Source organism: Rhea americana, unplaced genomic scaffold (assembly GCF_003343005.1).
Source record: "Rhea americana isolate MKP2758 unplaced genomic scaffold, rheAme1 scaffold_19, whole genome shotgun sequence".
NCBI classification, from domain to species: Eukaryota; Metazoa; Chordata; class Aves; order Rheiformes; family Rheidae; genus Rhea; species Rhea americana.
In genome coordinates, this window is record NW_028186038.1 from 4347844 (window position 1) to 4374886 (window position 27043).

Consider the following 27043-nt stretch of genomic DNA (forward strand, 5'->3'; position numbering starts at 1 on the left):
GCTATAAACATTGATCACCAAAGCATCTGTTGGGAAATGAGAGAGAAAAGGAAGGAACAGAGTTTTTACCTGTGTTCTAGGAGCTGAGTGGCTAAGGCACAGAGACATTAAGACCAACATTATACATGCTAACAGTAGTATCTAATGGTAGGAGTAACAGTGGATACTCAGCTTTCCTGAATTCAGCTTCATAGAGTCACTTTCTGAAAATCTACCTATTTGTAGTCATARAGGCAGCTCACAGCAAAGCTAAAGTTCAGCTCAGAGCATTAAGCCAAAAGTGAGCCTAATGGCAGAAAGATGGAATGGAGTTGCTTAATATGTAAAAGCCTGTTGTCCCATCTCAGRTGTGTGGCAGTTTACATTCATGTGTGCATATGATAATTTCATTTTAGTGCCAGTGAAAGCAGATAGTTATGTTGTTTGGGAATTTCAGATCTTGAAAATGAAATTTCTATTTGATGGTCTTATTTCCTTAAATCTGGGTAAGATATCAGTGAGTGATCTGTTCTTAGTAGAAGTTTTAGCTTAGCAAAATTTAAGTTAGTCTTGAGATTTTATCTTTAAATCCACAAAGAGTTTAAAAAAATGGCCTGATATTTTTCTCTTATGGTAATATTGCAGTCATATTCTCTCTGAACTCCAGCCTGAATGCCAACAACTCCCTATTATTATAGGGATTTTTCTAACAAACTACCTTGTCTCTAACTTTAAATGACTAGATCTCAAAGAGTGGTTTGTCACACTTGTGCTGGTGTGTGAAGGCTGATTTGGTGTTTTTTAGTTGCAAAGAAGCCACATTTTATCACAGTACTTTTTGCATGAGCAGTGTTTTGGGTGACAGAAGATCATATTTCGGCTCCTGAGTATGAGAGAGACAGAGAGAGAGAGAGATATTGTTGCTCTAAAACCTATTGCAAAATAAAGATGCATCTCCTTGCCTCCAGGAAATCTGACTTTAAGTCGCTTACTGAAGGAAAATTAGACTTCCTTCCACTGCTGTTAAAAAATTCAGGATCAAGCCTCTCTGGCACATGTTAGGCTACTTCTATGCTGATTAAAAATCACAAAGAACTAAAAATTAACATTGTAACTGGACTATTTTGTGGAAGTGTTTTTTCAAAGTAGACTAGTTATTTTTGAAATCATACAGGAGGAATTGGTTAAATTAATTTTATCAAAGTATCTATAGGGTTCTCTTCTAGAAATGATTTTATGAGCAGAGTATTAAGGGGACAAAATGGAGCAAGTGTGCTGTTGCCTCCCTGTGCTGTACTGCTCTGAGGTCAGGGGGAGATTTTACTGTTTAAGAGTTTTTTAACTCCTTTGAGCTTTGACACCAAAACAGAGAAAATGTTTAAAAAGAATTATGTGGGAAGTTACCCTTTTTGTAGGTTAGCTTTAGATTAGAGTTGTGAAACAAAAATGAAAAAACAAACCTAAGCTGGTAATTCCAGTCAATACCTGAGTGGCAAAGTGTGAGAGTAGTTAAGTGTGTGGCCACAAATCAGTGCTCTGGTACTGAGTAACATAACTTCTGCCGCTTGGGTAAGGGGAGCTTAGCTTGCAGAGTACTTGCAGCTCAAAAACAGCAGCGTAAGCAGGCACATCAGCAGTCCTGGGCAGCATTTGCTTTGCTGTTAGCAGAGTAAACAAAGATTGCTCTGTTCTTATCTTGTCCTTGCTGAGAAGCCTCCACTGCGGCGAGATGCTAGGGTTTGTTAGTTGGATCATCGAAAGCCAGACTGATAATAAAAACTGTTGGCTTCTGCAGGCGTGGATGATGGTGAAGATATCCCGCGAGAAATGCTGATTGGGATTTACGAGCGAATCCGCAAGCGGGAGCTGAAGACAAACGAGGATCATGTATCGCAAGTCCAGAAGGTTGAAAAACTCATAGTAGGAAAGAAACCAGTAAGTTTACTTTGCCCTGTCAGCTACTAGGTAATAAAGAGCTGTAGGACGATGTACAGCATAGAACAATGCCAAAATGTATTGCTTAGAAGCATAAATTGGCTGATAAATGGCAGAAAGTGGAAACGGTGTTAAAATAATAATTTACCATGGAGTTGTTTTTAATTTTGGAGCATTCTCAGTGCAGATGAATCTATTGATGCAGTCTGGTATTCATGAGTGATGCAATCCTGAGTCTTAAATTTTTTAAAAACTAGTTTTTCCAACACTTTCTCCCTGTGAAGCTTTACAGTTCTGAAATTAGGCTCTGAAATGCCTGTATTTTAGGCATCTCTCATGTTTGTTTCCAGAGAATTGAAGTGTGTTGGTGTACAGTGATGCTTTAGAGGATCATATTTCAACTTTTGTGCTGTCAATTGTGGCCCTATAACTTAAAAGAGTAATAAAAACTCTTATTCCTATCAGTCTCTCACAGCCTTGCAGCTAGCACTGTTGAACCAAGGTTTAAAAGAGAGGAGACTGGTTAACTACAGTGTGTATCATTTTGTTCAAGAACTTACCTGGAAATCAAGTCCCAGCAATTCTAATGCTGATTTTGAATGCTTTTTTAGACTTGAGCAGCTCACTTAAATTTTCTTCCTTACTTTCACCTTCTCTGTAACTTGGATATTTATTTTCCAAAGATACCTCTCATTTTGTTGTGGGAAACATCTTTAAATACTTGGCTATAAACATTGATCACCAAAGCATCTGTTGGGAAATGAGAGAGAAAAGGAAGGAACAGTGTTTTTACCTGTGTTCTAGGAGCTGAGTGACTAAAGCACAGAGACATTAAGACCAACATTATACATGCTAACAGTAGTATCTAATGGTAGGAGTAACAGTGGATACTCAGCTTTCCTGAACTCAGCTTCATAGAGTCACTTTCTGAAAATCTACCTATTTGTAGTCATAGAGGCAGCTCACAGCAAAGCTAAAGGAAGACAGACTTGCCTATTCTCAAGATTTCCATCAGTTTTTTTTTTTAGCAGTGCTTGGTTTTTTTCTGTCGTAGGGACTGATTTAAAAACAAAAAAAAATTACAAATTTGATCAGGAATCTTGGGTTCTCCCTATGGATTCTCAGCTGTGGRAGGATAGACAGAAGACCACCAAAAAAAACACTGGATTTGTTTCAGTTTTCCAGTAATGAAATATTGAGGGGATCTCCTAAAAGAAGCAAAGGAGAGAAAAAGCAGAATTTCTTAAACTAATAAAAGTTTTCCATATTTTTTCAGGAGACAGGAAAAATATTCTGAAGTTGACAGTCACTTATGTTTTCATCTGAAAATTATTTCCTATAAGTGTTTGGAGGTTTAGCTTTATTAGTAGGTTCCTGTGGGAGATTATTTTTTCTTCCTGCCTGTTTTATTCAGACATGTGGCAATCCAAAGCCTGAGATTAATCTTGGCCTTGTAAATAAAATGGGATTAGGAAAAAAAAATGCCCTTGATATGTAGGATCAAGGACTCTTCTATTGAGACAGTTTTTAATTGTGTGAAAGAATTTAGGAAATAGCCAACAGTGTTTATTGATAGATATATTTGTTTTTACTTTATAGGCATTTAGTCATAGTAAGACCATGACGTATTTACTTGCTATGATACAATACTATGTTTCTCTGAAGTTTAACGAACTTGTATGTGTCTTTCTACTGTAGATTGGATCTCTGCATCATGGACTTGGTTGTGTAGGTATTTTTCTCATACTCATTCAAAATTTATAGTTATTTTAACTCATAGCATTTTCTTTAACTGGCAATAACATGTTCTGTTACATTTTGTTTTTTCAAAAATTCAAAATATTTCAAATATTTCGAGCAAATTTCTTATTGCTATTGTAACAAAAATGACTTTCATCTCCAAATTTTTTTTCCTAGAGCAGCTACTTTAACTTATTGTCTAGAGTTTTCTAGACTTTGCAATATATATTTTATGCATTCCAAATGTTTTGATCRCCATAAAAACAAGGTAGCCAGCAAAAAATAAATAAATTACAACAAAAAAATTACAATTGCATCTCTCCTTTCCATTTGGGCTACAACACGTTTATTATTTCTTGCACAATTCAGTATTGATATACTACAAAGATATTGCAGGTTAATTTAATAGTTCCCTTGTAAGTGATAGGTAAACATAGAAAATACTGATTTGAAATTTAAGTTATAGACATATTCAATAATATTCTTAGAGCTGGTTCTTCTTACRTACTTTTCAAATTATTTTAGATTCAGGATAACAATATTGCTAGTAGTTGAATAACCAACCAAAAAAAAAAACCACAAAATTCAAGGCAGAATAGCAATCGTAGTATACTGAAATCTCACCTTTTACAAATTTGATCGTCATCATTTTTTCTTAATTATAGCTGTGCTGTGCGTCAGTTTCTTCACTCAGAACAATGTAGGGAATGTAGTTTGAACTTTTGTTTTTCTTAGTCTCCTATTTGTTTTGTTAGTGTAAACGATTAAAATCATGCAAAGCTAGCTTCATATTCCCAACAGAAGTATCTGTCACTGTTTCATGGATGTGTACCAAGCAGTACCAATGGACTGTAAAAACAACCCTAAAGTTGTAACCTCTGTAAAATAGGGTGGAAAGGAGTCTTACTAGATTGTCTCTCATTAGGYTTGTGTTAGAGCCATGTTTCAAGTCAAGATCTCACTCTAGTTGTTTATACGTTCACGGGCTCAGTGACTACATTTGGGTTTTGTTATCTTGCAGTAGCAAATCTCAGACAGCCATTCGCAAGGGCCACTAGGTCTGGAGGCAGAGGAGCAGGGGAAATGCAACCTTTATTCCTGTTCCTTTCCAGTGAGAGCACATGTAAGCTGTTCAGTTACCAGCATAGTCAGTGTGCAAATATAAACAATTGATTTCTGCAGCGTTCTGCACCACACTGACTCCTTCAGAGCCCTTCTTCAGGGAGAGTGTGTAACTGAGCTGATGCCAATAGGCAACAGAGAAAAATGCTGTAACAGCATTTAATTCCATAGCAGAATTACTATTTAATTTGGAGGGAAGAAAATAAATGTCACCAAATCACTTTTCARCCATAGACAGTAACATACAGATTTATCTCTGGAATAAAGTAAGGGCAGATAGGAACCCTAACTCTTTTCCACTTCTGTTTTTCCCTGCTCACTTCAAGAAGGGGGAAGTCTTAACTGTCTTTGACCATTTTCCTTTGCCTTGTAAATCTCTTGTAAAAAATCCTCCATGTAGAATCAGTTATTATAGACAATTATAAGATATAAATTTAACATGTCTAGTTGCCAAAGAATATTGTCTACTGCACATTCTTAAACTTTAGGGGACTCCTTTTAGTATTGTTGACAGGACAACTTCATTTGCATTTGAAAGAAATGAAGTCTTCGTAGGTTGAAAATAACTTTTTGTAGGTGAGTTCAGCAGACATTTCAAATAATAGAATGGAAAATTATTCTCAGTTTTCTTACCAACATTAAAAAATAAGCCAGCCTGAAAATCCATTTACTTTTCTCTGTCACCTTTTCCTTGGTATTGGGGAATGAACAAATTGAATTAATTCAATGGCTGACAAAGAGTAATCTGCAACGTCAGTGTATTCATCATCTCGCAAAAGCTAAAGTCACTTTGCATCCCTTGTTCAAAAACAGATATGTAAAAATGCTCAGTAAAGCAAGCATACTTTGCTTTGAGCTTCTGCTTACTTAACTTCTTTTGAGGTTTTATGGCTATACAAACTAAGGTCTATTCCTATCACTATAAAACTTCTGTTGACGTCCATATTCAGGATGGGAGCTGTTGGAGAATGTTTTATATAAGGATATTATTGATRTTGAATGTACTGCAAGTTTGTGGCATATGAATCTGTATTCTGTTAGTGGTCCTTTGATGAAAAACAGTCTATTGGTCTTGGAGGGAAAGATATTTGAATTATTYCAAAAAAGATTCTAGATGTGAAAGGGCCTCTTTATTGTCTAAACATTGCTATTTTAACCGTGAACTTCTGTATTATCATAGGTCCTCTCTCTGCCCCACCGGAGGCTCGTTTGCTACTGTAGACTCTTTGAAGTTCCAGATCCAAATAAACCTCAGAAGCTCGGATTGCACCAGAGAGAAATATTTTTATTTAATGATCTTCTTGTGGTATGTGTTTTCAGATTCAGTTTTTGTTTGTTTGTTTTTAAGATTACCTTTACTAATGCAAAATTGAGAAAAAGATCAAATGTGCTCCTTGTCGTTTAACATTTTTTTTTTTAACTCTGAATTAAACTTCACTTTCTACTGCAGTTCATATACTTACTTGGAAAAAAGGCAACTTTTACCTGATACTCTTATTAGCATATTTTTATATAAAAGCTAAAGACTTTTACATGGTAGAGCTTTACTGACACTATCACCAGGTTGCTTATGACATGTTTCCCTATTACTTGTAGATTTGGCTCTCTGACAGCTCTGTGGCTCTGTCTCTTTGGCTCTGCAGCAAATATCTTTTTTTTCTTATATATGTATATATTTGTGTTTAGCAGTCTATAAGGGTAGATAGTCTTCTAGTGAGATATTCAGAAATACCTTTCGCCCTGAAATCAGTGGGAATCAACTGCACATAGACATTTCCAAAAATAAGCATCTGATACCTGTTAATCTGTACCTTAGGCATCAGAACTGCAGAATTTGACAATTCTTTTCTCTAAGATGCAGCCTGTTTCCTTCAAATTACATTGATCTCTGTGGATGTTAGGGCACCAAAAACTCAGTTATGGACCATCTTTGCAAAGATTCAATGTTTCAGGTCTGGATTTGACAAGATCTAAACATGAGATTTATTATCTGCAATGTAAGTTAAGGATAACAGTTTGAAGGGAAAAGAACAGAAAAATGTTACTCAGTGGAGAAAGGATAGTGCTAGTTTCCCTGTCTCCCACTACTCTGCTACAACTCTATAAAAGGAAATCATGACTACAACTTGAGAAGCGGTGTCAAGGAGAATCTGTTGTTGCATTATTTTTCCAAAATCCAGAATGAACTAGTGTATTCTGAAGAAATTTCTCTATATATTAGTTCAGGACCAGGCAGTCATGGTCCCTCTTGGTTCCCCTTTCTATGTCTATATAAACCACTTAAAGGAAGTAAAAAAAAAAAAAAAAAAAAAAGTAGAAGACAAAGAGTAGAAAATAAAATGGACTTTAGAACTTTAAAACTTTAGGACTTTAGAAAATAGAAGTTTATTTGCCTGTATTTTTATAACACAGTAAGTCATACCTGGGAAATCTGAAAAATGCTTTTCTGAATATGTGAGTTTGAGTGAATATCAGTTATATCAAGGGTCTTTGTTGTTTATGAGTCTTCATTAAATATTTAGATAATCAGATTTCTTTTATTGTTAAATGAACAYAAATGTATGGTTTATTTTGCAATATGTGTCTTAGTTTTCTGGAATATGCACTTAACCRTGAGACAAGATTTTTACAATTTTAAGATTTTTACAATAGATAAATGGTGATTTTGGAAAATTCAGAATCTAAATTATGTTACAGTTGGCACATGATATGTTTTTAAGCCTCAAATAATCTGGGAAGGATTAATATTTAAACTTTCTTGATTATGTAAGAGATTTGCTTTGATGCTGAAGCCGTTTATTAATTGCTGTATCTGACTATAAGAAAGTGCTTTGATATAATAGCTTTTATTAAAAAGAAAAAAAATTTCCACAATTTACCCATTTACCTAAAGAAGGTCTCTGTTCCATAAATAATGAATTTGAGTGAGTTGTGGAAAAGAAAAAAGTTAAAATCTGCATATTGATTTGTATTCTGTAGATGTTTTATGAACCAGACGTGTTTATTCACTGGAATACAAATTAGATGTGTTGAAATACATTTTAYAGTTCACTTCTAGTGAACATTTAACCTGACACAGTCTTTTGAAAAGCAGACGTACAAAGCTAGTGACAGCTTGGAATTACTTGGTTGATCTCCTCGCGAAAATAGGAAAATTGGTTGCACTCTGCTTGGAATGTATTTGTTATTTGGAGAACTAAGAAGTAAAATATTTCATGTTTTAATATGAAAAAGGCGCATGTCAGGTATGCATTTTTATTGTACCTAATTTTTACATATGTTCAGGCATTAAAACCAGGAGGTAAACAAAAAAAAAATTTTTACCCCTTTGGTTGTGAGTACAGCCTCCTAGTTGTAAATGTGAACTTGAGCATAAATTGATGGAACATTGTCTTCCTCAGGGTGCAACCATTGTGTTGTTTTGTAGTACTTATTCAACTGCCAGTAGTTTTATCAAACTCTTTTAGAAGTAATACAGACCCATTTTGTCAATTCTGGTAAACTGCAACCCCACAGCCATAAGTTAAAATTAGCAAGAACTAATGAAAATAAACTTCTGAGCAATAAAGATAGAACTGTACTCATTGTGCAGAACACAAGAATTGATGGTAAGAAGTAGCATCTTAATTTACTGCAGCAAAAAATAAAGTTTTCCACTGAACTTAGAGCTTTTATTGAGATAAGTGCTGTACAAAGCATGAAAAACAGAGCATCATTAGATGAGATAAAGTGCAAGACAGTAGTTGGAGGTGCACAGAGGCAAAGCAGGCTTGGAAGAAGGTCACGTAGCAGATCAGAAGAGGGAAGTAAGCTTATGTTGAGAGGTCCCGCCCTGTCCTGTCTATAGTCAGATTGTAAGAAAGTATGAAAGAAGAAAGGTATGGCAGCAGTTAATTTTTTCAAACATAATTTAAACATATTTACCGTTTTGATAGCATGTACAGTGTACATTTTTAATAAAATATACAGTGCACAAAAAGTGTGCAATCTTTTTTTCTTGAGTTTGACGAAGTAAGGTCCTGAAGATAGGGAACACACAGGTCTTTGCATCTTTATAAAATGTTAAACATTCTGACTAAGAGATATGTACACTTCAGAACTTTTTTTTTCCTTCATTAATAGTGGATTAAATACAGCAATTGCAGTACAAAAGAGAGGGAAAAGTTGGTATTTTCTGGCAGATCAAAGCTTTCTGTAGCATAAAATCTTGTGTCATATGCTAATTCTCATGAACAATAATTTTCCACTAACACATATGGTAAATTTTATGTTGTATGATAATTTTCAGGTGACCAAGATCTTTCAAAAGAAGAAGAACTCGGTTACATACAGTTTTCGACAGTCCTTTTCCCTCTACGGAATGCAAGTTCTTCTCTTTGAAAACCAGTGTAAGTCTGTCCTCTCTTTCTAGATCATAATTTTATTTAAGAATAAAACAAAATTGAGTTGTATGAGTGAAAAAGGATGTACAAGACTTGATTCTAAATGGAGGAATTAAATTACTATGAATTGAGTTTAGCCTAAAGTTTAAAGCAGGATGATTTTAGCATAGGAAACAGCAGGACTGCTGTTAGATTTCTGATTGTAGCCAGAGACCAAATCTAGCCCAATGTGTTGTGTGTGGATGCTTGTAAAGAGCAGAATGTTTGTAAAGAAAAAACTGTGGTGTTATCTGTTGCTGAGCCAGCAGTACAGTTAGCTGGAACTGAATGTATGGTAATAAATAATGACTGTAAGAATGATTTGTATAATTCGAGTCACTTCAATTTTCTTGAGTTATAGCTTCCCCTTGTGCCTAGATAATGTATATTCATTATAATGTAAATACAAAGCAGAATTAGGCAGAGATTCTGTATTCAACCATTTATTTTCTGCCCTGCAGTGTTTCTTATGTCAGTTGTAATCTTCATCAATCTTGTATGTGTTTTTTCCTTAATGTTTGTCAAGCTCAATTTTAGGAGACAACAGTCCAACAAAAAAGCAAATATTTTGCTAATACTCTTGCAGATTTTAAATCCAGAGACGGTATCCATAAAATGTAGCAGAGCGTAGTTGTCTGTTCAGTACCTAGGGTGACAGTCTATTTGACATGACTTCATGGTTTATAATCCAAACCTTGCCCTTGATGAGAAATTGGATGCTGTTCAGTGTGACATTCAGTAGTTCCTGTGCTTGTCTGTTGTGGAAGGCGCTTAGTTTTCACTTGTCCTTGGGAATGTGTTCCAATGGCTCATTTCACTGAAAAGAAGTTGCAGTATTTTATGAGTCAAAGAATCTGGAGATTTCAAAAGGGTTGAGCTCATAGCAGCATGCAGCCTAGAGATTATTTATATGCATACACATTCACTCTCTCACATGCATGCATTATGTAATGAAAAATTCATTTCTAAATCGCACCACTAAATATTTCTATTCTTGGTTTTACTGTAAACAGAAGAATATGTATTTCCTCTGAAGTCAAATTAAAAAAAAAAAGGAAAAAAGAAGGACAGCACAGAAACATGCTAAGTAGAAACATTTTATTCAAGTAAATATGAAAATATCTCTAGTGGGATTAGGAGCAAAGGCCTGAATTCTTCCCAGCGAACTGCAGGCGTTTGCCTGAGGCACCTCAGCAGACCTGCAGCCGATCCGGCTCCTGGGCAGGCCATTCCTGAAGGAGACCGGGGAGCTGAGTGTGCTTCTAGTATGAGCACCTCCTGGTCGGGATGAGGTGCTGTTCAGCTGGCAAAGAAAAACACTCTTTCCCTCCGCTTTGTAAAATTGCTAGTAGCAGCTCCCCCTACGCTCAGCGATGGCGGCATGCTTTGGCCGGTGCAGCCGTGCCGTCCAGTAAATCTGTGTGGAGCAGCTGTCAGGATCAGCTGCTTTCAGGTGCATGAAATGTAGTGTCGCTAAAGCAGAAGCAACAAAAATACTGGCTTGGCTACTCGTGAGTTGACTGATGCGATTGGTGTTGCACAGTTAATGACAGAAGTAAATTATGTTGAAGGGTGGGTTCGTTCCAAGGTGGAGAATACTGTCATTTATCTCCATTGCTTTAATAGACCACAGGGAAATATATCCTACATTTTCAGTGAAAATCACTGAAAAGACAAAGGAGAAGATTATTTATGCAGTGTATGTGAAACCCATAGATACTTATGCCGGTGTTTCTTGATGCTTAATTAGAAGAATGCAGAGTAATATCATTTGATAGTAAAATATTTTTGTTTGTTTAGCGTGTGGAGGTTGGTGGTTCTTTACTCATGTCTCAAGGTAACCACATGACTTCGCCTGCAGTTACCCAGTTGCCTTATTGTTCTGTTTCAAAGGCAGTTTTTTTTTCTTTTCCTCCGGTATTCAAGTACACCTATAGCTGTTGGCGGCATGGCTGGTTTCAGTGCCCAAAGCGATACGGGGTGTATGTGTGTAGGCTAAGCCTTCCGTCCGCTTGCCTGGCATCAGACACTGCTGTGTTCTTGGCCGTTAGCTGTGTTCTGCACGGCAGCAGCTGGAGGCAGCTGCCCGAGTTGGCTGAGAGTAGCTGCCTTTGCTGTGTGCGCGGCAGCAGATCAGCGGTAATACCCYGCCTCTGCACAAGATGCCGGCGACCAGCACAAGCCTTCAGTTACCGCTCCCTCCTTCCCCTCTGCTCTGTCACTTCCAGCTGGGGCAGCTGGCTCCTTTCCTCATCTGAGGACAATAAATGGACATGCTTTCCCTTTAGTTTTGATTCTGATTTGGAAATGAAGGTATCTTTTAAAATGCAGTAGTATTCCACTTGTATTTCAGTGTTTTTAGGCTGTGTATTGCTGAAACGTAATAGCTTTGAGGGAAAAGTGCCTTACGTTGTCTGCAGGTTCTTGAGTGAATTTACAGTATGTGGGAGCTCTTGAACTTCAGACGGAACACTTAAGTAAACACTTGAGCTTTACTTGATAAATAGGATCAGGCAGTTGAATTAAAAAAAAAAACTTCATGAATTAGAGTGCACATTTTGAGTTTCTGTTATTACTTATTTCTACAGGTCTGTGATTCAAACCAAAATCGACTATTTTCTGTAGGAGAACAAATCTTCATTATAATTTATCTTTCTGTCTATTAACCTTTTTAGTTAGTTGGGAGATATTTTTGACCAGCTGTTAAAATTTTTCCTCTCAAGTGTGCAGCTGGAGAAGAGGCAAAGACAATTTGCAGAAAATGCTCTCTTTTATTGTAAAAATGTCTGTAATACATGCCTTCAGAGTGGAGGGGGCGACACTTACTTCCTCAGTTATGTAACATCACGGATGATTTCTAAGTAAAAAAACAAAATGAAACAAAAATAGGATGACTAGAAAACAAAATTTGTTAAGAAATAGTAAGCCATACATACTAGTGCGTTTTCTCTGTCTTCTTACAAACACTTAAAGTTAGAAGTGCAAGAGAATTTCTAGTACTTGAGCTTTATTTGAGAAGTCTTTACTCAGCAAAACTTTGATGTGTATTTGGGTAAAGGAATGGGGTCGTTCGATTAAACAAAAATCATCAATTCCTTTTCATTTTTCTGCTTTTTCAGAGATTTTTCTTCTGTATTGTGTATTAAGGGCATAAAGACTGACTGTTTTTCAATATTTATAACTTTACAGTTAATCAGTTCCTATATGCATTAGGACTTTTTCATTCTACTTCTTTGTCCGTTGACTTTCATTTCTCTGATTTTTCTCCCCATATGATAATGTGTGTAAGATGTCTTTGGACTTCAAAAAAAARGGGGGGGGATGACATTGAAAGTAATTGAAATGATTGGAGCTTCAATATTCTTGTCTTTTTACTGAATCTTTCTCTTCTAGATTATCCCAATGGTATACGTCTCACATCAGCTGTTCCTGGAGCAGATATCAAAGTACTAATAAATTTCAATGCACCAAATCCTCAGGACAGAAAGAAGTTTACAGATGATTTGAGGGAGTCAATTGCAGAGGTTCAAGAAATGGAAAAGCACAGAATAGAGTGTAAGTACAAAGGTACATATAATAGAGAATTCTCAAAGTAATCAAAATCCATTAGAACTCTTTAAAATTTCAAAATAGCTTGGGTTTTTTTTCATGACTTTGATTCTAGCAAAAAGAAAAACCCAGTGATCTGCAAGCTCCAGCTGAGTTTATTGATGTTTGTTTAGTGCAGTGAAGCTGCAGCAGAAATTTAATCTGAACAAATAGCAAAGATCAATGGACAGAGGAGAAATAAATTTTGTATTTGTAGTATGAATTACAGTAAAAATTTTAGGGATGGTTTACACGGCTCTAAAACTTTCGATGATGATCTTTCAAAAAGTTTTGCTGTATTTATTTTCACTTCTGTGCTTACATACTTGTATTTTGTCAATTAACCATAGTACAAATCCACATATTTTGCTAGAAATAACATGACTGTTAAACAGAYATGTTTTTCCAACAGAGGGATAGCCTTTCGTCCTGTATGGTGTATTATAAAGCTCTTAGCACAGGAACTGACTTCTCTGACATTTAGCAGTTCCAGAATGCACTCTCTCTTTTGAATGCATAGTAATACCTAATCACATACAGAAATTGTGATGTTACTGTATGTGTCTCATTATAGTCACTAATTGCACAATTATTCTTTGTTTCAGCTGAACTAGAGAAACAGAAGGGTGTGGTGCGTCCGAGCATGTCTCAGTGCTCTAGTCTGAAAAAGGAGTCTGGCAACGGGACACTGAACAGGGCTTGCCTGGACGACAGCTATGCTACTGGGGAGGGGCTGAAAAGAAGTGCCCTGAGCAGCTCCCTTAGAGACCTCTCCGAAGCAGGTAAGCACRGCGTTTACTTCCTTGCTCTGACTAGTGCATGTAAAGATGTGTGGATGATGCATATAAAAGTACAACTCTCAGTGGGCAATAAGAACTGATAATATTGAAATTCAAAACATTTTTAATAGCTCCTCTTTGATAGCTTGTGTTTAATTTACGTTTGGTTTTTTGTTCTGTTGAGCAACTGCTATTTGAAAACATCTAAACCATTTTAGATTGTTATATATATTTTTAGAGGAGAGTGAAGACAGAGGAAAAATTGTAAGTGTTTTATAGAAATAATGGTTCATTGACTTGTACTAGGAGTTGTCCATTTAGTTTTCCTTTCTTTTCTTCCTGCCCTTGCCTCTTCCCCTTGATGCCCTTCCTAGAGAAGGAAAACAAAACAAAACAAAGCTGTGGTCTCTATGTAATGACTGCTTTGTGTATTTTTGTGCTCAAGTGTACCTGTGTTACTACATTGATGAATGAAATTGAGTGAAGCCCTACTAAATTCTGTTCAGAGCTATGTAATTCAGTTACGCTGTGTCACTGCTAACTCTTTCATTGTTTTGCAACTCAAGGTATAGTTCCTAATTCTTGCAAAAGCAGCTGTTTGTGAGATATTATTGCCAGTATAATAGAAGAAACCTCAGTGGACAAGAATACTGATACTCCCCCCAAAGCACTATTGCCTCTAAAACTTACTAACTAATTAATATAACTGAGGACTGGAAAGGAGCACTGGTGTGATTTATTTGCTTAAGAAAAATGGGGGAAGTTTGGTACATTTTGATTTTATTGTTTTTCTCTGTTACGCACAACTGGCATACCCATGTAACGCAGGCTACCACAGGTAACCCTGTGTTCTAGTGTTATGTACACGAGTCCTGTAATTACAGAAGTTGTTCCTGAACACCATGCTCAGCATTCAGAAAGTACTCCTGGGGGACAGTATTAACTAGATATTTATTTATTTATTTATTTTAGTTCATACTCTGTGTTACGTGCTCTGACTTTTTCCATTAATTGAAGTGATGATTTACAGCATAGTCATAATTTCAATACTACATATATCTTTGGTAGTAGACACTTCTTGTCTTTTTTTTAATTGTAGAGGAGATTTTTAGCTATGCTGCAATAAATAAAATCTTTATAAACTGAAATTATAGCCTGTGTTTTGTGGGTATATGTATGTGCATACAAGTATGTAGAGAGTGAGCTCTTTCATCAGTTGTGTTTTATTCTCTGTTTAGACTTTCATCCTCCTTTTCTTCATATGCTTCGTTTAAAAGACCTAGGACGTTGCTCCAAAATCATATTGAAGTCAGAAAGAGTTGCTTGATTGACTTAAATGGATTTTAGATCAAGCCACTAGTGTTCACCATTCTTGTATCTCAGACTCCAGAACACTTTCATCATCCTTCTCTGTTATTTTGTTTTCATTTCACTAGAATGAGAACTGCCATATTGTTGAATATGTGAGTTCGGTGGGAATGTACCCATATATGTGATTCACGATTAATTTTTTCATCCCATATAAATTTTTCATCCTACTCTTTCAAACATTGCCATGTATTTAAATTCGTGTTATAGGTTTTATGCAATAAACAAGTATTTGTAATCATGAGAACATTTCATGTTTCAAGAGAGCATGCCTAAAACTGGCATACTCATTACTGAAAATAACCTTTTTCCATAATAAGTAGAAATCACAGACTAGAGGGTTTATCAATGAGTTTGTTAAACCCAACTAAACTTAATTTTATCTTTAACAAGTTGAGAATTATGGAGAGTTTCTGTTTGGTCTTGTGCAGTGCAACTGACTTGAGCAATGACATACTGTAACTTGCTTTGTTATTTGTTGTAGTAAGAGTAATAAGATTGCGGATGCTTTTTCTGCCTTCTCTCCATGAATAGCTTGCATGTGAGGTTGACATTGTTTTAATAAGGGAGAGATGATCCATAGGAAAGCAAAGAAATCACTTTATTAGCAGGATACTGTGTGCCAGTGATTATACCATATTAAATTACTTCTATAAAGGTGTACTGAGTAGGTTGCTTCAATTCTTTATTTTTTTTTATTTCTTTATTTTTTGATGGTATTAAACACAGGATCAATGGCTATATGACAAAACTTTGTAAGAAAACGTCCTGTTACTCTCTACCAGATGACTTAGTAGTAAATGGTGGCTGCAGAAAGTGACTTCACCTCAGGAAAGGAGTGAAAATTCATGAGCTTCTTAGATCCAATGAGTATCAATTTCCTGAACAGTTCTGACTCCTAAGCCATAAACAATTTGGAAAGGCAAGATTTCTCTGTTAGAAAACAATTCAGGAATTGTTTACTGACAGTTATTTTTCCATGCATTTGCTGAAATAGCTCAGGTCACAGTTGCAAGAAGAGTGCGAGTGAGGGCCCTTTGATTTTAAGGACAGTATTGTTCGTTGTGGATTGACATCTGTTTCCATGAAGTAAAAAGCAGAAATGGGAACTGGCAACCAACTGTGTTCCAAGACATGAATGAGCCAAAAATGTTTAGTGCTTTGTTCTTTCTCAAAAGAACAAGACATCATTTTTATTGTTGAGCTGTAGTCAAGGAAGAACTGAGCTTATTCATTCCAGAATTTCGAATTACTAATTTATGTAAAAAAAAAAAAATACAAAAAGACAGATTTTACTACATTTGAAAAAGAAGAACCCTATGAGTTGTGCCAGTTCTTGTAGAACTAGTGGCTTGTTTCACAGCTTACTCTGTTTCTGATTATATGATTAGTAAGTTTACACAAACAAAGTGAAAGATGTAAAGTACCACAGTAGTCATTAGTATGTGGGGAGAATGATTTGATTGCTGAAACAAAGACTGGTTAATTAAGCTGGCTGAACTTTTAATTCAGTGTCTGTCATAGGTTTCTTGACTGATTTTAGGCTAGTCAAATATTATCTGAATTCCAGTGATTGTGAGTTCCTACAGGACCTAATACTTTAACAATGAGTGGACAGTGGTGTGAGCATTTCTGGAAATTGAGCTTTATTCCCTCCATTCCCAATCTGTGAAGTGGGGATAATATTTGCACCCTGTATTGGATTAAAAGTTGTAATGTATTGGAATCTGCATAGAAGTGCAAGGTGGTATAATGATTACTGTGAATAAAAGTTCTTCTTGTCTCGTAATCTCCTAGGCTATCTCAAGTAATCATAGCTCAAATAATTATATATAATTATAAACAAGTGTTGACTACTTAAAAAAAATAAATAAAATAGTCCAAGTATTAAAATAATTCTGTTATTTGTATATTGCATATAATCTAATTTCTTGGCTTTGAACTTTTAAAACATTCTTTCCTACCTTTGGGGGGGGGAAAAACATCTTTCCTTTTTCCTTTTTTTTTTTTTTTTTTTTTGAACTATTTCATCTTTTTTTTTCTTTTGGTTTCCTATATCCCAAAATGTAACAGAAAAGACTATTGAAGCTTTGCTACACTGTAACTCCCTTATATAGACTCTGATTTCATGCAATTACAGAACCCCTCCATCTGTTGAATCAGTCTCTGATGGGATGGTGCAGTCCCTTGGCTCCCCCCTCATCTGATGCAGGCAAGGTTACGAGGTTCTTTGCTCCCTCCTCTCCTGTGGATTTTGCTGCATTATATAGGACAGGGGACACTAGCACACTTTCTCCYTCATCAGAAGAGCTTTCTAAGGAAACAGGAGAGATTGTCCTGTTTCTTCCCCTGTCACTGTTGTTAGCTTTTCTTTTCTTCAGTGGGATATGAACAGTAGTAGCCATGATATAGTTTACTGATTAAAAAAAAAAAAATTGTATGAGTCAAGCTTTTTGTGATACGTCCATGTCAATTCCAAAACATTCTCTAAATATGTTGTATAAAGGTATCCCTGAATGTTTACAACTTCTCTGTCTTGTAGAAGGAGACATTCAGCAAGGCCATATGTAGTTATGCTGTCTCCTCATTTCCTAGAATTTAATCAGTATCTTGAGAATAATCTGCTTGAAGTTGCCAAGAGACTGTTTTCACAAATGCTCTCAAGACTGTACCTGCATCATCCAAAAAACAAGATGAAAACATTAAGGGTTACAAACAATCTTTTCCCCCAGAAAGCAGTCTCTCTAAATTATGAATAGAGCATGTTGTTAAGATAATTTTGAGCAAGTTAGGTTGAGTTGTAGCCCTTACCTCTGTGGCTAGGTGGTTGCAGATTCTGCTGCTGGGAATACCRATTCCACAATCTGTGGAGGATAGTGTAGTGGCTCAGAAGAGCTACTAAATGAGTTTGCTTCACCAAAAACATCATTTAGAACTCTTGCAAGCTGGTTTTGCCAAGAATTGCAAAGCAGATCGTAAGAAGTGTTTTAGATCTCAATCTCTCTCGCTGGCATAGAACACAGATTTCCAAGAAATGGAGTATAATAAGAAAATAGTTTGTTTTTTTTTTTAAGAGTAAATATTTAACATTTCTAAAATGGTCTGCATGTCTGAGATCCCTTTCTTCAAGGTAGAGTGGATTTTTGTTAATGAAACCCTGAATTTTCCCCAGGAGTTCTCAAGTTTGTGAAAATATTAACTTGAAATATTCTTAGTCCCATATAAGGCATGCACAAGTGTCATGTATCCCATATACATACAAGTTGGACATATTTCTCAAAAAGAATATAAATATCTAGCATCAGTGGATTGGTGATTGAATCAGAGAAGATTAAAATAACTGAAATTTAATTTTATAAAAAGAAGTGAAGAACTACTCTAAGTAGCCTTCAAAAATATCAATTTGAACAAAATATATTTAGCAGAACTGATCTGCAAATTTGATAAATACCACCTTGCTTTGTATTGCAGCAGTTAATAATTATGCTAGTAGAGAGTTATGCTTACATAGGAAAATTTTAGTTGAGAGTCACCTTTTTCCTGAAAGGCATTTGAACACTGCAGCTCTAGGGGAATGTTTTTGAGATGGGATGCCAGTCTTATAAACATACACTGGTGGGGGAATGCTCTAGAGGATTTAGTAAATAACTTTCATATCACACTGTAGACTAAAACATAAATTGGTTCAGTTTGTTTTTAAGAAACTAAATCAAGCTCTGTTTATAGTAATAGTGCCTATCTGAGGAGAATTATGAGCATTTTAAATAGGATTTTCCTTTTGTTCTTGGCTTTGCTAGTACTTCTTTGCCCTGAAGTTATTCTAAGCAAATGTCAATCTGTCTCTTTCTGTGTTCATGGCTATTTTATTAAACTATTTTGACTTCTGCCGTATGCAGAAGACATTAGGTTTTCCTATTTTCCTTCATTTTTGTCCATATTTARTGATTCATGGCAACTGTCAGTCTCATTTACAATATTGACTGCTAAGTTAGGAGATGGGTGTCTTTCGCTGTGTTTATGGATTGGCATACAAGAGTGATTTGAGTGTTAACCAGTACTAGTTCCATTAGCAGAGCAGAAAAAGATCAAAGCCTGACAAGAAAAAAATAAGGGATTAACAAAGCCTTTTGTGTGTGTGTGTGGTGCATAGGATGCCACAGTTTTTGGTCAGGCTAAAACTGCAAGGGATGAGCCTCAAAGCTTTTGACAGAGTCTGTGTAGGGGAATTGCTTAATTTCCAACAAACTTGCAAGTCAGCCAAAAGACCCTGGCCACAGACARTTCCCTCAACTTAATGTCAGGGCTTGTGCAGGGAACTAACTCTCAGTGATAATGTGAGAGGGAAATATGTCATGTTAGTCCAGAGACCATAGAGTAGCTCTGAAGTGAAACTTGTGTTGCAGGGCAGTGTGCCATGACCAGCCAGGTCATGGTGATGCTTGCAGATCTGATAGGTGCTGATTCCCAGGACTCAGTGTTGTGTCCCACTTAAAAACAAATCCTGAAGTTCTTTTCTTTGGCTCTCAGAGTTATGCAACAGATGTCTTGTGGCTTTTGGTGTTGTAAAAATGAGGGCATGTGACTTACAGGGTCAGTGGTGCTGAAATCCTTGCAGTACCTGTTGGAGTAGAAGACTGACAGCAGTGATGTTGCAGCGTAGGGTGGAGGTTGGCTCTGAATTTGGCCTTGCGGGAAAGCAGTGGCATTGAGAGAGAAGTTGTGGTTTTGAAAACACAGGTTCTGGAGGAGCTTCGATAACCTAGCCAGTCTTCAAAGTTTAGCTCTGCTTATACATCTCTCCAGTGAGGTATTTTTATACTTTCCAAAGCAATGCTCAACAAGCTATCTTAAAAATATCTACTATTGCTTCAGCCACTCTCTTCTGTGAAATGAGAGAAAATTTGGATCCTACATATAGCCACTGAGGTATTCTGACTCTTAGGCAACCAGTCGAGAGTTTCACACACAGTTCTAGTCAAACATCTTTGGCAGTTTGAGAATGTTGTAACAAGTAGCACATCCATCGTACTTAAAGGTAAAGCACTGCACAGCTAAACAAACAAAATCTAGCCATAATATCAAGAAAGATTCCAGTTTTACTGATCAAAAATTAAGTTTAGTTTTTTTAAGCCTCATGAAAGAAGATTATATGAAATCCACTGAGGTTCAAAATTGGAAATGAAGTGATGAAACTGATGCCCCTTACCATTCCCCATGCTGAAGTTCAGAATAGGCCAATATTAAATTATATCTTTAAAGTAATACCATCCCACAAGTACATATATGAATGTTTAAAGAAAAAAATTCATAGAGAATTAGCTTCGAGCAAATCAAGCAGTTTAAAATCCTAGTTGGTTARTATCATTACCACACTAGTAATTATAGATGCTAAAATATACATATATTGAGATTTGTGCAAATAAAAGAATCACACTCCAGCAATGATAGCTGATTCACAACAAATATTTCTTGAAAGTTACAGTCAAGTACAGAAACTAATGGCCTTAAAATTTAAATTTTGGCTTTAAAAAACTAAGTTTCTGCCTTAGTAGCTCCTATACCAGTCCAGTGCAATGTGAACTCCCCTGCGGCCCTTCTAGTTGCATTTAGAGACTCCTCTAGTGATTCAGGGAAAGCAGCTGTTTTTCACCCGGGTCTTGTCTCAGTCTCTAATCTATGGTGTTGCATGTCCTGGGCAGGCAAGCGTGGGCGACGCAGCAGTGCAGGATCGCTAGACAGCAATATGGAAGTAAGTAGGAAGCTACTGATGTCTAGCTGGATGTGATGATGTGCATTTCAAACCTTTCTTTTATATACATATTTTTTTGCTCTTTTCTCTTCTAACATATAACCTGCCTGCCTCAAATAAAATGCATGCCTAGGCTACTCACTTCGTATTCTTCCAGCTTAAAAAGCACTGACAGCTTGTTTTAGACCAATGCCATTTTTGGTTTGAGCTAACCTTGTTCCCTTTGTTCCTGCAAGCATGGTTAAATGAATATGATGTGTCCTTTTGCCACCATTTCAGTCTGGTCCCAGCTTAAAAGCCCASTTGCTCTTTGTTACAGAAGTACACTGTTCTTTCTGTTTGATATTTAGCTAAAACTATTGACTTCCATGCTCAACCATTCACATTGCTTATTTTCTAGTTAAATTGCTAAATGTATGCAGTCATGACACCATGGAATTGCGCAGATAGGGCGTGGGAGGAAAAAATGAATAAGATAGGTGAATTCAATGTGGATTTCATGAGATTTCATTCATCTTCAAACCATTTATATATATTGTTCATGTCTTTGAATTCAGCTTGCAGACTTTTATTTTTTTGTGTTTGCTTTAGGTGTAGATTGCAGTTTAAATCTAGCACACTTTGCATAAGTACTGTTGTGTCCCGTAACTGTCTTTACAAAATATAAACCCCAAACTTCCAGAAACTAAATAGACCATTCCAGGCTAAATAATAGAAAACATTGGATCATAGGTCAGAACAACACAATCACATAGAAACTTTGAGTGGTATGGTTCCATTTAACATACAGTATAGAGTAAGGTTTGAGAAGCAGCACTGTAGTAACAAAATACTGTAACTAAATTTAAAAAAATTATTTTGAAAACTGAATTGTAACTGTAATGTTTGCTGCTGTGTGTTTAATTATTTAGGTTGAATTTAACGTTCTATTTTTTTATTTATAAAAGTAAYTATTCTTTTGAAGTATTTTTAAATGTATTTTTTCTTTAAAAAAGACACTTCTACGTACTATGTCACGTTACTCTTCTGTAACATTTTCTTACTTAAAGTGTCAACTTTCATTATTAGCGTATTGAAAGAAAAATTATTAATGCTTATAAACATCACAAGAAGGGCATGAATGCCTCATTGGCAATTTAGGAAAGCTGGAAATAAAAATTCTCCTAGAACTCTAACATAGTCAGTCCACCCATGCAAGCACTTAAGGAGGAGTTTGTGGGTCAGTGTGAACTTTTTCTTTTAAACATTTTAAGATTTTTTTTTAATTTTTATTTCTATTAATTTCTTTTTAGGGGTCCATCATTAGCAGTCCTCACATGCGCCGAAGAGCTACATCAACCCGAGAGTGTCCATCTCGCCCTCACCAGACTATGCCTAACTCTTCCTCACTCCTAGGTTCCTTATTTGGTAGTAAAAGGGGAAAGCCACCTTCCCAAGGCCATCCACCTTCCCAAGGCCATCTGCCATCTGGCTCATCACAGCAACCTCCGCACCCTGCAGTACTCCCACATCCGCAGCATTCTCAGCATCCTTCAGCCCTGCACCACACAGGGCCAGCTGAGGGGCAGGCGCAGGCACAAGTGCACTCGCACCATTCGCAGTACTGCCACATGCAGCAGAACCCGCCGCCCTACCACCACCACCACCACTACCACCCTCCCCAGCACATCCAGCACCCGCACCAGTATCACCAACACATGCCACATTCCCAGCATGCGGCACACTCCCCGCATACTCCGTACATGCAGCACCCCCATGCGCAACATTCCCACTCTCCGCACCCCCCACTGCCCCCTCCACACTCGTCTCATCCCCAGCACACTCAGCATCACCATGGACCACCACCGCCTCCTTCCACTACAGCCAGCACTAAGCCCAAGCACAGTGGCATCAGCACAATAGTCTAGAACATATTGACCCTCCCAGTAATTATAGTTTTTAAATACAGTTACAAAGGCACTTACAGGAAGCAACAAATAATACTGTTGGTTTTTACCTAGACCATTTAACTGAGTTGTGTGAGCTTAAAGGCTTGCTGATACTAAATAAAATAATTCAAGTTAGGGCAATCAACACCAGTTTTACTTACTTGTTAGATGCTTACCATCTGGTTAGTTATTCTTTCCTTACTGCCTTGAAAACATGCTGCTTGCTGAATATGAGTAAAGCTACCTTTTACACCAAATCCCATGACAATTTTACATGCATAATAAAAACTTAGTATATGAAAAAAGGAAAAAAAGTGATACAGAACCAAGTGTTGCATTCTTGCTCTTTTATTGTCAATGGGCAAAAAAATAAGTAGACCTGATATGGTTGATGAAAGTACGTAAGTAAACTTTATATAATATAAATATATACATATAAATATATATATATATATACTGTATAGTTAACATTTGTGCTTGGAAAGAAAATTTTCAGTCCACAAAACTAGCAATATAGACCTTAAAAGGAATTCCACTTACTTGATAGGACAGTATAATAGATGAATAGTATATGAAAGAGTAGACCAAAAATATTAAATGTTAAAAACAAATTTCAGACATTTCAGTATTTTCATTAAAAGTCCTCTGGACTCGCTAAGGTTTCTAAGCAATCATTACTAAATGTGCCAATTTAACATAGCATTTAAATGTTGTAGTCAAATACTGCTTTGTATAAATTCTTATTTTATTAACATGATAATATCATACGTAATCAGTATTATAACTGCTCTGCTATTTCAGGTAAGCAAACTTGTTAAGATGCAGTAGTTACACCGTAGCAATGTAGGATGACCGTTTACCCCAGGGTCATCTTCAAGCATTGGTCACACCAATTCTTAGACACTTTAAAGGCTGTGATAACTGTGAATTTACATGATCCACATTTCTTTTGTATGCCTATGATTTAGCAAACATACATGAAAAGTTACAACAGGTGCATGTATACACTGCAAAAACATTCATCTCAAACATGAAATTGCGAACTTCCATCCTTCTCAGCTACTTTGTTTCCTGTTTGCCATAATTTCTCATTTTTACCCCCAATTAAGCTGAATTCTAGTCTGAGAGTGTTTCCAGATGGAAGTGCTCTAAAACTTGAAGGTTTGTTTTAGAATTTAGTATAGGGTTTTATATATATATATATATATATATATATATATATATATAAATATCTTTAAAAATCTGTAATTCCATGTAGCCATGCGCTAGCAACAAAGTGGCTTTACCATTTTTACTCATCACATTTGTTAGTTTACAAGTACCCAGCACTCAGCAGGCTGAGTTTATGCTCAAACCCTCACTTTCATAGCCCAGATAGTTACAAGACATCACATAAAAACAGGCTGTGCTGTTGTTGCTTATATGTTGTAATCAAACCGTTTGCAAATTTATATAAAATTTTTATCCCTAAATCCTGTACAAAGTTATACATGGCACCTGCTTTGTAGTTTCAGCATTTTGAGCCACTGCAAGGACTTTACACCTAAACAATAGAAACAAAGGAATCACAACTGCTAAAATGTACCAGCCTAAAAGCAAACCTTGAAGAGGATGAGCAAAACGTTCCAGAGCGAGATGGGTAAAAGTAATAATAATAACTAATTAATTGTCTATTTAACAACAATAATAAACCTGTTAGGAATAATGAGGAAAAGAGAACAAGAGGGTGACTTTTCATATGGCGTTGCTCTTGGTATCTCTATTTGGGGGGTGGGGAGGGCAATTTGGTGTAATTTTTTCCCTTTCATACCATTAATATCACAATACCAGCAAACTGCAAACTGAGCACTTTGTTAACCTCCACAGAGAGCAAATACAGCAATCTAGAGTTTAGCCTTTTGTTTAAAACTTGTCCATGTTTGTTCCTTACATGTGCAATATGTTTTCACCTTCTGTTTCTTCTCCTATAAATCATCTTCATGAAAAGAAAACAAGTAATTACATTATTATTTTTAAGTATCTCTCTCACTATTCTAAATTCTACAATTTACCTCAAGAGGGCTCATCTGGGCCCCCTGAGGCTCTGTTCCTTGCAGTTTAAAAAAATATACTGTTCTTAAAAAGGAAAATAGAACTGTCTGCATGTCATCTAATGTTATTATTGTGAGGCTACACTCTACATATTGTATATTTGCAAAATATATCGGTGTTACTGTTGATATTAGTTGAAGTAAAGTGATAACATTTAAATATGTAGACTTTTCTTCATACCTCTGTACCAATGGTAGAGTCTAACTGTAATTTATAGGTTGTTCCAGAAAAGATAAAGATACTATTCAGGTAGAAACATCTTTGAGAAAGTGCATCTTTTAATTAAAACAGAGGTAAGAATGTTCCTCTTCACTGAATGACATAGCCTTTACTTTTTCTTCAGATGCAGGCTTCTTAATGTCAGTAAAATTGTCTGTGTATTGAATAAATGCAGAATATGCAGTAGTAGTGGAAAGGAAGATCTGACCCAAGTTGTGTTACTTAGTTAACAATTAAGACCTTAAATATTCCAGATCTGTATTTATTTTGTTTTAAAGCCCCTTTCATTCATTTAAATTAGAGTTACATGTAAAAATTCCAAGTTTATGTTATAAGCCACATTTTAATACATGACTGCTGATTTTCCATGTGCAATCAAATATTCAGAAGTTGTCACAAACTTGCATGTAAAAAAAGAAAACACATGTAGGCATGACTTTCTGTACACACAGAGAAAGTTTGTGCCTATTCTGTAGGTATATTAAGTCGCATGTGTAAAATCACTGACCAAAACAACTAAACAACCTGTTCATGTAAAAGCACAGTATGTGTAAAATTTCTTATTCCAAGTTAGTGAGAAGAGACACAGTGGACTTGACTCCATTTCCCCACCCCCTCCCCACCCCTCATATATTTGTGTACTTTTAACAAATGAATGTGTCTTGGTGTCAGCATAAGTCTTAAGAACTTTGCTGCTCATTTAGGGATGTGTAATGTAATCTGTCTAAATTCACCCTTGAGTAACAATCACCTAAAGCGGTCTGAATCATGCCTGGAGTAAGAAAATGACAGTACTTCTATATTGTGGGTGGTTAAGAAAATGAAATTTTTTGGCCTGCAGGCAGGAGTAGAATTGGGAGGGTTTTTTCTCAAATTCCATTGTCAATTAAGAACTGGTACAGAACAGTACAGAGTGACTATGTTTCTCTTTTCCCATAAGTAATGTGGCAGAGTAGTAATGCTGATTTGAAAAAATGAGAGGGAAACCTGAACAATGAAGGTGGTGGACAAAAAAAAATCTTTTCTGGGACAACAGTCAAATATATATTTGGGGATTTTATTTTTTTTAAGTTAAGAATGAAATGTACAACAATGTAAAAACAAAAAAAAAGAAACAAAGTTCATCCTAATATAATGTACGTCTTGTATTGCTGAAAAAAAAAAGTCTAACATACAGTGTAGAATGATTTCCCATCATGTACTGCATGCAGCAGAAGCCTCTTGTTTCTTGATAAAATGAGCTGAAAGACAGTCAGCAGATATAAACAATGAATCTCTAGATGTTGACTTGCTGTTCCATATGAAGCTGTGTGTTTTCTGCAGTTAAGCATGCATTTTGCTGTTCCGTTGTAAAATATCATCGCACTTCTAGCCTGCAAAATGGATTACTGTGTATATATTTAAAAGAAAAATGGAACCAATAACACAATTAAATTTGGGGAAGAGAAAAGAGGGTGGTGAAAATGGGACCAAGTAGGGGGAATAGGTAGTTCTCTAAATTGTACATAGTGTGTAAATTAGTATTACTATAAGTCTGCAGTCACTTTGAGGTTGCCTACAATACCTATCTCCTGTTAGGAACTTAAATCAGCTTTGAGTTGTATTAAACAGTTAGAATTAGATCTTGAATGCAGACTGTTAAAGACTTCAAGAAACATTATGCTTACAAGAAGCTTCTGTTCTGGGGAGGCTTGAGACCCCTTTTGTAACTATGGGGAAGAAAGGAGTGCTTTCATTTTAATATGCGTTCTGTTTGTAAGTAGTAACAGACCCTATTGATGTAAAACTATAACTGTGATTATGTGGAGAAATCAAATAAATCGTTTAAAACTCCTTGTTTCTCATTTTGTGTAATCCAAGAACTTCAATGTTCCAGACTCAAAATGAAGAAAATTCCCTCCTGTGAGGGAGTTCCCTCCTGGCCCCATTGAGTCAACGGGATTTCTGCTACTGACTTCAAAGGGGCCAACATTACAGTCGTCATCTTAAACTAAAACAAATTGGGGGAAACGGCGATCAGTGCTGTGGAGATTGTGGTCACTTCTCAATAGGCTTTAGTTTGTTTGGCAGTACTATGGATGTATTTAGTTCCTAAGCAAGGTAAAGGCCAATACCACACCTAGA

At 36.1% G+C, this 27043-nt stretch overlaps 1 protein-coding gene across 8 annotated transcripts in view; it reads left to right on the top strand.

Annotated features, from left to right (window-relative positions):
- Window positions 1-26752, top strand: part of IQSEC1 (IQ motif and Sec7 domain ArfGEF 1) — a 329122-nt gene extending 302370 nt beyond the window's left edge. For 6 of the 8 annotated variants that reach the window (XM_085302407.1, XM_085302408.1, XM_085302409.1 and 3 more), the window contains 8 exons: window positions 1775-1914; window positions 3613-3642; window positions 5957-6082; window positions 9065-9164; window positions 12591-12752; window positions 13391-13567; window positions 20632-20681; window positions 21974-26752. In XM_085302407.1, coding sequence (XP_085158533.1) covers window positions 1775-1914; window positions 3613-3642; window positions 5957-6082; window positions 9065-9164; window positions 12591-12752; window positions 13391-13567; window positions 20632-20681; window positions 21974-22588 — 1400 coding nt within the window. In that variant the 3' untranslated portion in view covers window positions 22589-26752. Of the gene's footprint in view, window positions 1-1774; window positions 1915-3612; window positions 3643-5956; window positions 6083-9064; window positions 9165-12590; window positions 12753-13390; window positions 13568-17072; window positions 17407-20631; window positions 20682-21973 lie in introns of those variants that run through there. The other 2 variants (XM_085302413.1, XM_085302414.1) reach the window with 2 other exon arrangements.
- The last annotated feature ends 291 nt before the right edge of the window (window positions 26753-27043 follow it).